General features: G+C 45.0%; 1 protein-coding gene across 1 annotated transcript in view; it reads left to right on the forward strand.

Moving 5' to 3' along the window:
* SLC38A10 (solute carrier family 38 member 10) overlaps positions 1-12,958 on the forward strand; it is an 85,354-nt gene that overhangs the window by 46,642 nt on the left and 25,754 nt on the right. The window contains exon 11 of the mRNA XM_079965376.1: positions 9,879-10,035. Within this exon, the coding sequence (XP_079821502.1) occupies positions 9,879-10,035 (157 nt within the window). The remainder of the gene's footprint in view (positions 1-9,878; positions 10,036-12,958) is intronic.

A 12,958-nucleotide genomic window follows, 5' to 3' on the forward strand; every position in this document is an offset into this window, starting at 1 on the left:
GGGACAGTGCTGTAGGAGAGGGTGGGGAAGCACCAGGCCCTGTAGATCTCTACAGCATATTTTGAATTTCAGTAATACTTTGCACTCCTCCATGTCAGATTCTCTATGCTTCACAGATCAATCTGGAACTGGAGAGCAGTTCAGAAAATGCATAATACTTAAGTGTTCTAGGCCAGCTGCTTTTTCTATGCACCTGACAGCATTTTCGCATGCATGCTCGTGATTCAGCAGATGCAATTTCCCTCCTGGCATAGTGATTCCCATCATACAGTGAAAGTGCATGTCCAAAGAGCAAGATCACACCTCTGTGGGATGAAGGAGGAGCCTTTTGTTGAAAGCCAGATTTACCTTCACTATGTGAGAAAAGCAGTTGCTTCCTGCTCAGTTGTGGGTTGGTTTGTTTTTGGAACCCCCTCCCCCAATGCTGCCGTTGCAGGATTACAGTGGTACCTCGGGTTAAGTGCTTATTTCGTTCCGGAGGTCCGTTCTTAACCTGAAATTGTTCTTAACCTGAAGTACCACTTTAGCTAATGGGGCCTCCTGCTGTTGCCGTGCTGCCGGAGCACGATTTCTGTTCTCATCCTGAGGCAAAGTTCTTAACACGATGTACTATTTCTGGGTTAGCGGAGTCTGTAACCTGAAGCGTATGTAACTCAAGGTACCACTGTATTGCCCGCCCCCCCCATCGCCAACAGCTACTGTTGCATTTCCAGGGACAAAACCTGCGCCCATAGGGGTTTGTGTACACTTGGTTCCATATGGGCAGAGTGAGTTTTATACTGGTATGATACTGTTTTAAACGTAGAGTGCAGATGAGGCCTCGTGTTTCCATTCCTGAAGCTTTCAGGAGGCTCCCCTTTGCTCTTGATTCGGTGTCTCTCCCTCCCCCCCCCCAAACATTGTGGTTGGGCAGGTGGAGGAAGACAAGCGTTTGAATATGAGCTCTTTTGTGATTCTCCAGGTGCCTATTAGGCCAAACCACCACTGGAATTTACTTTGGGAACTCCCCTCTTGGCCTCTCATTCCCTGAACCTGGAAATCATTCCTGCTCTTTCCTTGTACCCAACATCTGCTGCTGCTGATATATCCACAAGGCTCCAGGGACCCTCCCCCCCTCACTTTCCTCAGCTTTGGCCCCTGATGCCCTCCGTCTGGGAATGGTTCCCTGACCTCGCATCACACCTCAGCCTTCCCAAGCATCTACTTCAGTTCATTGTCATTCCGCGACTGTCCTCCCACTATCACCCACGGGTGACACAGAAGCAGGCAAAGTTCCTTTATTTTTATTTAAGTGCTCTCACCCACCATCTTGTTAATTACTTTGCTGGCATTACGGGAAGCTCAAGAAAAAGAGGCCATTTTTCTTCCCTTATCCATTGAGGTCACTTCTGCTCATTGCCTACAGATGCCTTGTCATCTCCATTATATTTAACGGTCTTGTCACCTGCAAATCGGAAGGGGACTTTTAAAGACGTTAACCCTTTCAGAAAGCCTGTGCTTGGAATATGTCTTTTTTCCGTCTTCTTCTGGGAATTAATAAATCAGGCTTTCCCCTGAGGTGATGATGAGAAACATGAGGTTCTAGGGTAGCTTGGCAGGGAGGGGCCAGGGATGTCACAACACTGGTCAACCTTTCCAGGTTAATCTATACGTAATGTGCGGAGGGGTTTGGTGAGGGTGACAAAGTCTCTGGCAGTACGTTGGCCAAGCCGCTTGGCTGTCACAGAGAGTTGGGGCAGTCTGAGGGGCCTGAGCTGTTCAGATCCTAAGAGCCTAGTTGTCATTGGCTGAACTGTTCCGGACTTACAGAGGGGGTATGACAGGCAAAAGGACCCCAGAGAAGGCAAGGAGGGGCAGAGCAAACAAGGGCCTATCAAAGGAAAGTTGGGAGTGGTTCATACAATGAATTGAAGGCCAGGAGATGGAGAGGAGCTGGAAACAGAATGAGTGGTGGAAGGGAGAAGAAAAAAAACTGCAGGAACTTGCAGAAGCACAGAAGGCTGAACTTTGTATATTGGTTAGAAATTTGGCTGAAGCAGGGACGCGGGCGGTGCTGTGGTCTAAACCACCGAGCCTTTTGGACTTGCCAGTCGTAAAGTCAGCAGTTCGAATCCGTACAATGGGGCCTGCCAACGTAGCAGTTCAATAGCATACCAGTGCGAGTAGATAAACAGGTACCGCTGCGGTGAGAAAGTAAACAGCATTTCCATGCGCTCTGGTACTCATCACAGTGTCCCATGTCCCAGAAGCAGTTTATTTATTTATTTATTTAATATAATTTTCATTATTACCATTTCTAAAATCACAGTCAAATATACATTTCCACCGTTAATATATTTATTTTAATTAAAGCATTCAACGATTTCCCTTCTTCCCCTTATCTGGTTCCTTTCATTTCCCCACCATTCCTGCATATTCTTATTTATCCATTTAGATCAATTTCCAGAAGCGGTTTAGTTATGCTGGCCCCATGATGCAGAAAAGCTGTTTGTGGACAAATGCCGGCTCCCTCAGCCTGAAAGTGGAGATGAGCGCCACACCTCACGGTCGAATTCGACTGGACTTAACCATCCGGGGGTCCTTTACCTTTACCTTGGCTGAAGCCCTCTTAGTCACGCTAAATGTTATGAGCTAGGCAGCTGACCAAGGCCAGGCAAACACTGGAGACATTACTTCTGAAGAAAAGATCCTGAAATGTGAATGATGGGATGCTTGAGTGAATGATGGGGTCGTTGAGTTTTCAGCTTTGAGTATGTCGGGAGGTGAAGCGATGCATTTGGGTGTGTTGGCTCTATACTTAATGAGATTGATACACCGGCGAAGCCAAATAAAGTTAATTCCCCACAAAGGACAGGACAGGTTTGCGGAGGAGAGAACAGCACGTGCAGCCGGAGCTCTGCTTTCTGTTTGGCTGCAGCTGTGCTCACGGCTGAAGAGAGAAGCTACTTTCTAAAGCAAATGGTGGCTTCTCTTATCAGCAGTGGGGGCTGCAGAAACCAAATCAAAAGCGGAGAAAATAAAGCTCCAGCTGCTCTCTTGCATGCACACAGCCCATCTTTGGGTCTTGTTTGCACCCTGCTTCTATTTCTACTGCTTTGTACTTCTAAGTGGAGAACTGTCCACAAAAGAGAATAAGCTTCATTTGGCTTCTCAGGTGTTTTGATCTCTATCGATTGGGAAGAAGGCAGCACGTCCAGCCTTGGAAACTCCAAATGCCTGACTTCAAGTCTGTGATATAACTGCAAGCTGTGGTTGAGCATCCTAACTTGGTCCTGTTTTCAGCATCTCACACACATGCACTCTCCACCACCTCTGCCATGGGGAAGGACCATAGTGATGGTAGAGCTCCTGCTTACATGTAGAAGGTCCTCAGTCCAATATTTGTTATCTCCAGCTAAAAGTATCGGGTAGATGGTGGTGGGAAGAACTGTTATAAGAAAGAAATACCAACAGCCACGTTGAAGTAGAAACGGAAGTGCCTCTCCCTCAGGAGTTTGTCTCTCCTTTATTGAATGCCACCCCTCCTTCCTGTTCACACTTCAATCCCTGAAGAACCAATAGTGTGGCACACCAAAAGGGCCTCTGGCTCGAGAGCTTGGAGGGCCCCTGCCAGTCCAAGCAGACAACACGGGGATTGAGGCACTGATGTTCTGACCCTGGTACAAAGAGGCTTCTGGTGTTGGGGAAACTTGCGCTCAGTGATAGAGCGAAAGCTTTGCATGGAAATTGTCCCAAGCTCAGTCCTTGACATCTCAGTTCAGGTTGGGAAAGGCTCATTCCTGACTGAAAGCCTTGAAAACTAAGCAGTCCTTGAGGACAATAAGGAACTAGATTGTGCTACTCGTCTTCCTTCTTATAATGCCCTGCATTCTTCATTAATTTTTTTACCTGGCATTGCTCAGGGATTCTAAGGCACCAAAGAACTCGGTGCAGTTTTGAAATCAATCAAAATGGTATCCAATTTGTATCTAAACATAGACGAAAACTTACCTTTTATCTCAGGAACCTTCATGCAAAATTTGTTTACAACATCTTAAGAGGTGTTTGCACAGCAAACAAACAACTTCCCAAAATATACCGCAGATTCACTTTCTATTGTTCTTCTGCCATGCCTTTTCTCCAAGAAGCCTAGGGAATTGTGCACCTTTCCCCTCCCCTTAATCTTCACAACAACCCTGTGAGGTAGGTTAAGCTGAGATAAGGGAGGTTTACTTTGATGGTCACAAGAAATGTCAGTAGCTGTCTGCTCAAATATCAGCAGTTTGGGGATACTATAATACTGGTTTTAACAACTGATAGTTTTAAGGCAAGACAGATGTATTAGATGGGGGGGGAATTGAATTGCTTAATAGTCTGCTTTGTAAAAAGCAGAAAAAGTAAGACAGATTCAAACTCAGGCTTGAGGACATGTATGCAGGCCTACCAGGGAATATTTTTTTCAATCTTTCAAGATAAGTGGGTGCATGTCTCCCCTTCCTTCCCTGCCCTTTTTCCTTTGCCTGACTCATATCTATCATTAAACTTGCGCAATAAGACAAATGACACACACAATGTCCGTTTTGGATTTTCATGGGAGCATAGTCTATGGGAGTCTATGGGAGTACAGTCATCTGAAGGATGGATGTGAGCCAGTAAACCATGTAAAGCAATTCTGTGTGAATCCAGTTTTAGAGGTGCTAACCTGGGCTCAGAGCACAATATAGGAGAGGGCTGAAGTTTACTGACAGCTTTTCTGCAACAGGGAATTTGCCTGTTTTTGTCTGGCTCTGCACAAGGTTTCAGCCTCACAAATGCAAATTTTGATACGGACCGTGAAGATTTTCTTTGATAGGCCAACTGTACTGGATGATTCTGGCTCTTTAAAGTGGGGCACTGTGTCTTATGGTAAAAGCTGGCCTCCTGTTCTTCCTATATTCCTGTTCTGATCAATAATGATGAAGACGTTCTGCTTCTTTAGTGAGGAAAAGAAGGAGGGAAAGTGAATAGTCTGAAAGTGCATCATGCTTTAGGAATCATTCGCAGAAATTCTGTGTTCTTTCTCTACGCCGTTCCTTTGCTGAGAGCTGACACACACTCTATTTTCACTCATGCTCCCAATGCAGAGGCCTCAGATCCCCTAGCTTTCAGGAAGTGGTCAAGGGCAGTGCTAAGGGCAGAACATACAGAAATGTCCAGCCTGACAAGGTGTTGGCTTTTCCTGCACACCAGTTCCATAAAGTCACGCTCCTGTGGGAATGGTTGACCATTTTGCTGCCTTTTCCTTCATGATTCTGGCCAAGGATTTGGTCCCTTCACTGCCTCAAGTCTGTTAGGAAGGGTTATCAAGAGACCTTCCACTTTGGCTAACGTTTGGCTCTCTTGATCTCCCAAGTTTTATTCTCCAGAATGGCTGAATACCTCACCAAATTTTCAGTTCATCCATGTCTTTGTCCTTACTCTGTTCTCTTCCTCAATGGATGTCTTCTTCTGTGGCAGTCAAAACCCTTCATCCCTCCGACCTGCTTGTCAGTGTTCCGTTTCTCAAGGGCATATCTTGCCAATCCCTGTCTCAAAAGTGTCCTTCATTTTCTCCTTGGGCATGGACCACCTGTTCCCACATTTATTTATTTTTAAATTGCAGAACTCTCCATTTGATGCCCTGCAAAAATCTCTTCCCTAATAAAATCTGTGAGAAACTGGTTGTTGAAGCTAATTCTGTGAAATGCCTATAACTGATTGCCATCTGGCCTTGTGCTGGCCCATCCTCTGTGAAAAACTTTGCCACTTCTCCTCTCTTCCTCCTCTACCCTTTGCATGCTCTGCAACCTTCCCCATTTTTAATCCATTCTATCTTCTTGTTATATACAGTGGTACCTCGGGTTAAGAACTTAATTTCGTTCCGGAGGTCCGTTCTTAACCTGAAACTGTTCTTAGCCCAAAGCACCACTTTAGCTAATGGGGCCTCCCGCTGCTGCCACGCCGCCGGAGCACGATTTCTGTTCTCATCCTGAAACAAAGTTCTTAAACCGAGGTACTATTTCTGGGTTAGCGGAGTCTGTAACCTGAAGCGTCTGTAACCTGAAGCGTATGTAACCCAAGGTACCACTGTATATCCTTAATTTAAGATAGTGTTTCCCCATAAATAAAAAGAGCACAGGAAACACTTGGCTGCGAATACTGGACAGTGTAACTTTAACCAACTGGTGTTGAGTGTGTAGCTCATCAACTGATTGGATGGTGAGTTCAGCTCTGCACAGTCAAAATCAAACAGGTAGATTTGCCTATTTGAAGATGTTGCTGCCTCTGAACGCAGAGTGTGGCTGGGGTTGTATGAGCATTCAGTCCTGCTCTGTGAATGAAAGTTTGACATCCTTGTTAGAAGAGTGCAGTCTTCAGGGGCCACTGTTCCTGGTTAGTCAGAGGGCTGAACCACTTGAGAGAAGCCTTTTTGGGTGTCTGCCTCCCAGTTAGCAGTGGTGCGAGGGTCTCAATGGCTGCCCCTTCTCCGTAGTAAGCTCTGGGGCCTATATCTCTTTCGTTTCAAAATACAGTCGTACCTCGGAAGTCGAACGGAATCCGAATGGAACGTTCGGAAACCAAAGTGCGGCTTCCAATTGGCTGCAGGAAGCTCTCACAGCCAATCGGAAGCCCCGTCAGATGTTTGGCTTCCAAAAGAACATTCTCACTTCCGATTTTTGATCGTTTGGGAGGTGGAGCGTTCGACTCCCAAGGCATTTGGGAGCCGAGGTACAACTGTATGAAAGAAGACTAGTCCAACTTGGAGGTATTCTGCTTGATCTGCTAGCCCTTTGAGGAGGGAGAGTGCGTGACCTGAGGTTTCCTTATACCTTAACCAGCCCTTTTCTGCATCCCTGTTGACTTCTTTGCCACCTTCTGGCCTGTATTACTGGCGTGGTTTTTTGACAGTGCCTTCTTGGTTCTCCCAACACCTGTAATAGTGGCATCGTTGACATGCAGGCCAGGTTCCCTGTAAAGCCCTTGCAGTGACAATTACAGTGATTAACTAGGTAAAAATAATACATCAGAGTTTAATTAAATCTCCTTCACTGTCAGCCAACAATCCACCCGCTCGTCTCTCTCTCTCTGCCAGTACCCTTTTTCATTTGGAGTTTGGCAGCTCTGCTGCTCAAGCGAGGCAAACGCTCCTGATGCCCATATTGTTTATCCGTTATTATTGTGTATCTGCTCAGCTGATCACCCCTATCCAGTAGCCCATAAATTACTGAAACTTCAAGGGATAGCTTAAATCAAAGTGCAATATGTGTGGGTATATTCCAGTACAAGCAATGAAACTGCTGTAATGACCAGGAAAGTCTAGAATTCTGCTGCCTTAGGAGGCAAGACCCCTCTAATTCTGCAACTAATCAGTCATGAAAATTAAAACGATATTGCGCGCATTTGCATAATCTACTCGCAAAAAATCTTAGGATAGAGATTAATTTAGTGGGGAAGAATACAGAAAGGAAGGAACGAGGAGCGGAGAAGTCATTCTTCCGACAATCGGGAAAGTACATATTGTTTTGTTTTGGTTTGGTTTGAATTCTGAATCATGAGCTCACGTTGTTGCCTTGTTTTCAAGTCATCCCCTCCCAATGATGGCTGGACATCATTTTAAAGTGGAATAAGATTCCCGCCCCAAGGATGCTTTTGCATCTAATATAGATTCTGTGCAAATTGGTTAGGTGCTCCAAGCACATTTTAGCTCTTCAGAGCACAGCTAATGGGATCATGCATGTCTGTAGTTCTGTCCTTCCATCTTTCTCTTCTTTGCCTTGTTTAGCAATTGCTGTACACTCTTAGGCCTAGGACACCTGTGCAGGTTCTTCCTCTCTCCTCCCTCGCCTCCTGAATTTCAAATATCAAGTTTGATGTTTCCCCCCCAGTTCGGTTGTGACAGGAATGTACAAGATGCACAGAAAACTGCATTGTTCAGGGTGGAGACTTTGTAAGATGGGTGCGGGATTATCATATGCAGGCAGGGCCCAAAGGAAGGGTGAGAAATCTGGCGCATTTCAGATGTTGTTGGACTCTCCCTTCCCCTCAGCCCCACCTAGCATGGCAAATCATGAGGGAGGATGGGAATTTGAATTGAACAACCTCTGGAGCACCACAGCTTCCCCACGCCCACTGTGCTGAAGTCTCATAAAACATTTTTGTGGGTCTGTGCATGTTCATTTGCTGCACCTAAGGATATCTGCTCAGATGACAGGGCTGCCATACATCTGGAATGTCCCGGACATAGCTGGAAGTCTACGTTCCTAAAAAATAGCTAAAAACTTTAATTTGGGGGGTGATTTTGCACACAAAAAACAAAACAACTTTTGGGTAAAAAAAAGGAGGGGAGAGGAAGGAAGGAAGGAATGAAAGGATGGATTTTGCCCCCAAAAGCTCAACTTTTGTGTCCGGATTTTCACATTTTGAAATATGGCAACCCTATCAGATGGCAATCTCCAGATTTATAGAAGCTTTATACCTGATCAAGTGGTCCTTTATAAGGAATTTCCAACAGCCAGGTTTCTGTATTATTTCTTTATCTGAAGTGGCAAGAAACAAATCGCTGCAAAATATCAGTTGTTCAGTCCTCATCTGTAAAGTGGTAGTCGTGATTCTTATATCTGACACTGATGATTAACGAGTTGGGGTGCAATCCAGGAATTAGGCATATGGAAGTATTTGGAAATCTGTGTAGCTTTAACAACACTTACACGGAAGGACTTACGCATGCATAGTTTTCACTGGTAGATTGCACTGTTAGTGAGTTCACTGTAAAGTGCAGTTTTAATGAGACACAATCTATATTGTAGTGCTCCAAGGGAGTTTGTGGTAGTGGTGCTGCTGAAACCCCTGCTGTGGTTGGTTGAACTGCCGTGATGTCACAGAGAGCACTCCTGGGCAGAAAGAAGAAAGAAAGGGTCTCCATTGGCTGAGTCACTGAGAAGGAGGCAAAGATAGGCAGAAGCGGTTAAAAGAAGCAGCAGCAGGAGCTTAGGAAAGGAAAATGCAAGGGACCGGAGAAGGCAGCAGGGCAAGGGAAGCTGGGAGAGAGATCTATGAAAGAAGTGTGGAAGAGGGAAAGGTGTTGAATAATATTACAAGAGAAGAAGTTTGTGGCGGTGAGATGAGTGATAAGGAAAACTGGTGGAGTACAGAGGGGAGAGGTGCCTGTGGTCAGGAGTTGCAAAGCTGAGTGGAACTGGCGGAAATGACTGGCAGAATCTGAGACCAGGGAGAAGAGTCGGTGGAAGAAGATTGGAAAAAGTTTAAAGACTACTTACAGAAGTATTGTAAAATTAATGAATGTTAGAAAAATGATGGAATGACGTTATATGGCTTTAGCAGAAATGTTATAAGGAATTAGGTACAGAAAGATTGTAAATGTATTAAAGGGGGGGAAAACAAGGTTAGAATATGTTAAGATAAATTACAGGACAGAAAACAGGAAGGTGGAAAGGAATTGCTGAAACAGTTAATTGAAGTGGAATACAAAAAAGGGAGGTGTGAGGAGGTCGCTGAAACAAGTGAACGAAAGTTATGATATTGAAATTAATGGATGTGTTTTTAACTGTTTTTGTTTGGTTGATTCAATGTTTTAGGGTTTGGGTTGTGTGGTGTTTTTCTTTTTGTTTTTGTATAGTATTGTATTGCCTTGTTTAATTCTTTTTCTTTTCTTTTGTAATCTTTAAACTGCTAATAAATATTATTTTTTTAAAAAAAGGAGTTGCAAAGCTGAGAGAGAGAGATATTAGTTTTGAAATAACCAGCCTAATATTTGGCCCCAGGCCTCTAGTTTCTGTTAGATGTCTTTATTCCAACACCACCCCTCCTTGCACACTTTATTTGGACCTGCCATTAAAGGATCTGAAACATCTCTTGCACAGATCATACTGTGGATTGGCTTGGGAGTATTGGTCATTAGCACGTATACCACCTTATCAGCAATTGAAGACATCCCAGGAAAAATAGAAGCGGTGGAACCAGGCAAGCTTGCAGCTGAAATGAAGAAAGCGTCGGATCAGGACTCTGTGAAAATCTCAGGTACGTGCCACTGTGTTTGGGTGTGCTGCTGTCCCCGTATCTCAAGGGTTTCCACTTGAGCAATAGAACTCCGCTGCCCCCTTCACACCCTCATCAAATCTGCTGCAGAGGGTTGAGCAGGGCTGCCATAGGTCTTGAATTTCCTGGACATATCTGGGATTCGTCTGCCGAAAAAAACGTCCAGGCGCATGGCAGCCCATATTGGAAGTGATTTTCCTAAAATAGCTAAAAAAACTTGGGGTGGGATGGAGATTTTGCAAAAAATAAAAATAAAATAAAGCTCAACACATTGCCATATTTTCACTTTTTGAAATATGACAACCCTAGGGTTGGGAGAATGTCTAGCACCGATTTAGGGGGTGCGCCGGGGGGGGGGGAGAAGAGTGGAAGAAGAGTGGGAGGACATTTACTGGTGGAAGAAGAGGCTTAGCCTTACGTTGCGTTCCACCCCCAGCTCCAAAAGAGCTGAACAAATGGATCCTTTTCAATACTCCTGTATTGCCTCGTCTGCATCTCTGCAGGGTGGTTGTACCCTCTAGACAATTAAAAAATGGGTTTTCAAGAAAGGGTAAATGTTGTCATCTCAGTTGTTTTCTTGATAGTGTGTGTGTGTGTGTGTGTGTGTGTGTGTGTGTTGAGATGGCTTTTTAGTATATTATTGTCCTTTTTGGGGGGAGATCTGCAACGTGGGGAGGCCACAGCTTACGGTGCCCCCTGGTGAATTATGTTAAGAACTACACAAGCGCCCTTTATCAAAGACTCTCTGTGAAGCCTTGAGATAGCACTGTCCAGGCCACCTGTATGAAGGGCACTAGCAGCCAAAGCTGTGCTGTTTCAAGCCTCTCTACTGATGATGTATTTCCCAAGGTTTCAATAGTGGCCCATTCATCATGCTCAAAAGTTATGTAAATTTATGGGAGCCTCCTTTCTTTTTCCTTTCCTCTCCCCCCCCTCCTTTAAAAAAAACAAAAACGTGGCATGGATATAAATTTGGAGCTAGTTTTCGTCCTGACAAAGGCTGCGATTATGCTTCAGCTTTGTTTACTGGCTTGCATTATTTATTATTTGTTTACTAAGGTTGCTGATGGAATTATGGCTTGGCACAGCTGCAGTCCCACCTCACAAGGCCATCGCAAGCAGGTGTCTGCTGCCCCTCGATTGCCCCTTAACTCAAGCAAGCCGTGTGTTGCTCTCCCCACACACCCCACCCTGGCACCCTCTTCACCTATTCTTCTTGAGTTGACTGGTTTTTGTTGTTGTTTTGTTCCCAAGTGATTTGAAATATCATTGTGAAGACAAAGAATGGAGGCAGTCAGAGGAGAGGCTTTATTCTATTCCCTTTGAGGCCTTTGCTGTGTTCCTGGTGCAGCCTGGAACTTTTCTGATAGAGCCTTGGCGAAGAAGTTCTCTCCTGGGGTTCACCATCCCCAGCAAGTCTAGGCTTTTGTACATCCCTTGCTTAGCTGCAAGGCAATACCCTTCCTTCTCCTTCCTATCGTACCCATACCATTTCGAAGAGGAGGGGGGTGACGCTGAATTCAATTACAGAATCTTGGATAGTTTCAGAGCACCAGCGGCTCAAGAAGCTCCCCAAACTGCCTCTTTAAATGGCAGAAGATCTCTTGCCGCCCGCATCTCTTTCTCTGTTAACCTCAGAGGTGTGCGAGAAACTGGAAGGTGATCCTTCTGCATCAATTGAATCTTGGACTCAGCCCGATACTTGCCACCCGCTCTGATTTTGCTAGGTGCTGGCTGACGTTAAAACATAGCAGTGTGTTGCACTTTCATCCCAAAGAGGGGTTTGTGTGTGTGTCCTGTGGGATTTTCTTTAAAGGCCTGAGAATTCCAGCTTTTTAATTTTAGGAACGGAAATTGCCAGCATTTGAAAATCAGCCAAAAGTTTGCTTGTTTGTTTTTGAACCCTCAGGTGCATTGTATTGCGATTCTTACTACAGTGGTACCTCAAGTTACATACGCTTCAGGTTACATACGCTTCAGGTTACAGACTCCGCTAACCCAGAAATAGTACCTCGGGTTAAGAACTTTGCCTCAGGATGAGAACAGAAATCGTGCTCCGGCGGTGCGGCGGCAGCGGGAGGCCCCATTAGCTAAAGTGGTGCTTCAGGTTAAGAACAGTTTCAGGTTAAGAACGGACCTCCGGAACAAATTAAGTACTTAACCCGAGGTACCACTGTATTTCCTTCAAAAAAATAAAAGAAAAGCTAAAGGGTTAAATAAAACATGTCATGCTGAAGGTGGCAAATTTAGGATAGGAATAGCCTATTATAGAGCATAGCTTGCTCACTAGCTGCAGCTCAATATCTTCCTGGCTAGTAAAACTCACGCGCAAATTGTTAATTGCAGGCCGCTGAAGTATACAAATTAGCTGTAGTCCTCCAGTTCATAGTATATTTATGATGTGGCCCTCAGGGCTGTGTAGTTGTCCACTCTTGGAATTAAGCAAGCTTGCAGCCTTGGAGGAAGATGAATCACACCTTTCACTTTGGGGGTGCAGCTGTGTAACCCTCCCTTTGCCTCACCCCCATTCTAATACGCATGTTAGCACTGGAATCTAGCTTGTCAGCTTTCCATTCATTTGTTACCTACCAAGGAGGGGTTTACACAGTTGACTGCTGGGACTGATTTGAGGCCTCCGTTTTCATCTGTGACGCTGACAAATATGATCGAGCCACTCTCTCATGCCACTTACTTTGTGTGTGAATGTTGTTTGTGCCAACTGGAATGTGATAGAGAAATGTAAGTGAGCACTTTAGCCATTGTAGGCTTTGCATTATTTTACTTCATTCTTCATTCATTCATTTGTTCGTTCGTTCGTTCATTCAGACGTAGAGTCCCATCCCCAAACCTCAGGGCAGGTAAGAGTTTGGGGGTGCAAGTGGGTAGGAGTGCAGAAATAAGATTA

This window comes from Podarcis cretensis (genome assembly GCF_951804945.1).
Source record: "Podarcis cretensis genome assembly, chromosome: 2".
Taxonomy (NCBI): Eukaryota; Metazoa; Chordata; class Lepidosauria; order Squamata; family Lacertidae; genus Podarcis; species Podarcis cretensis.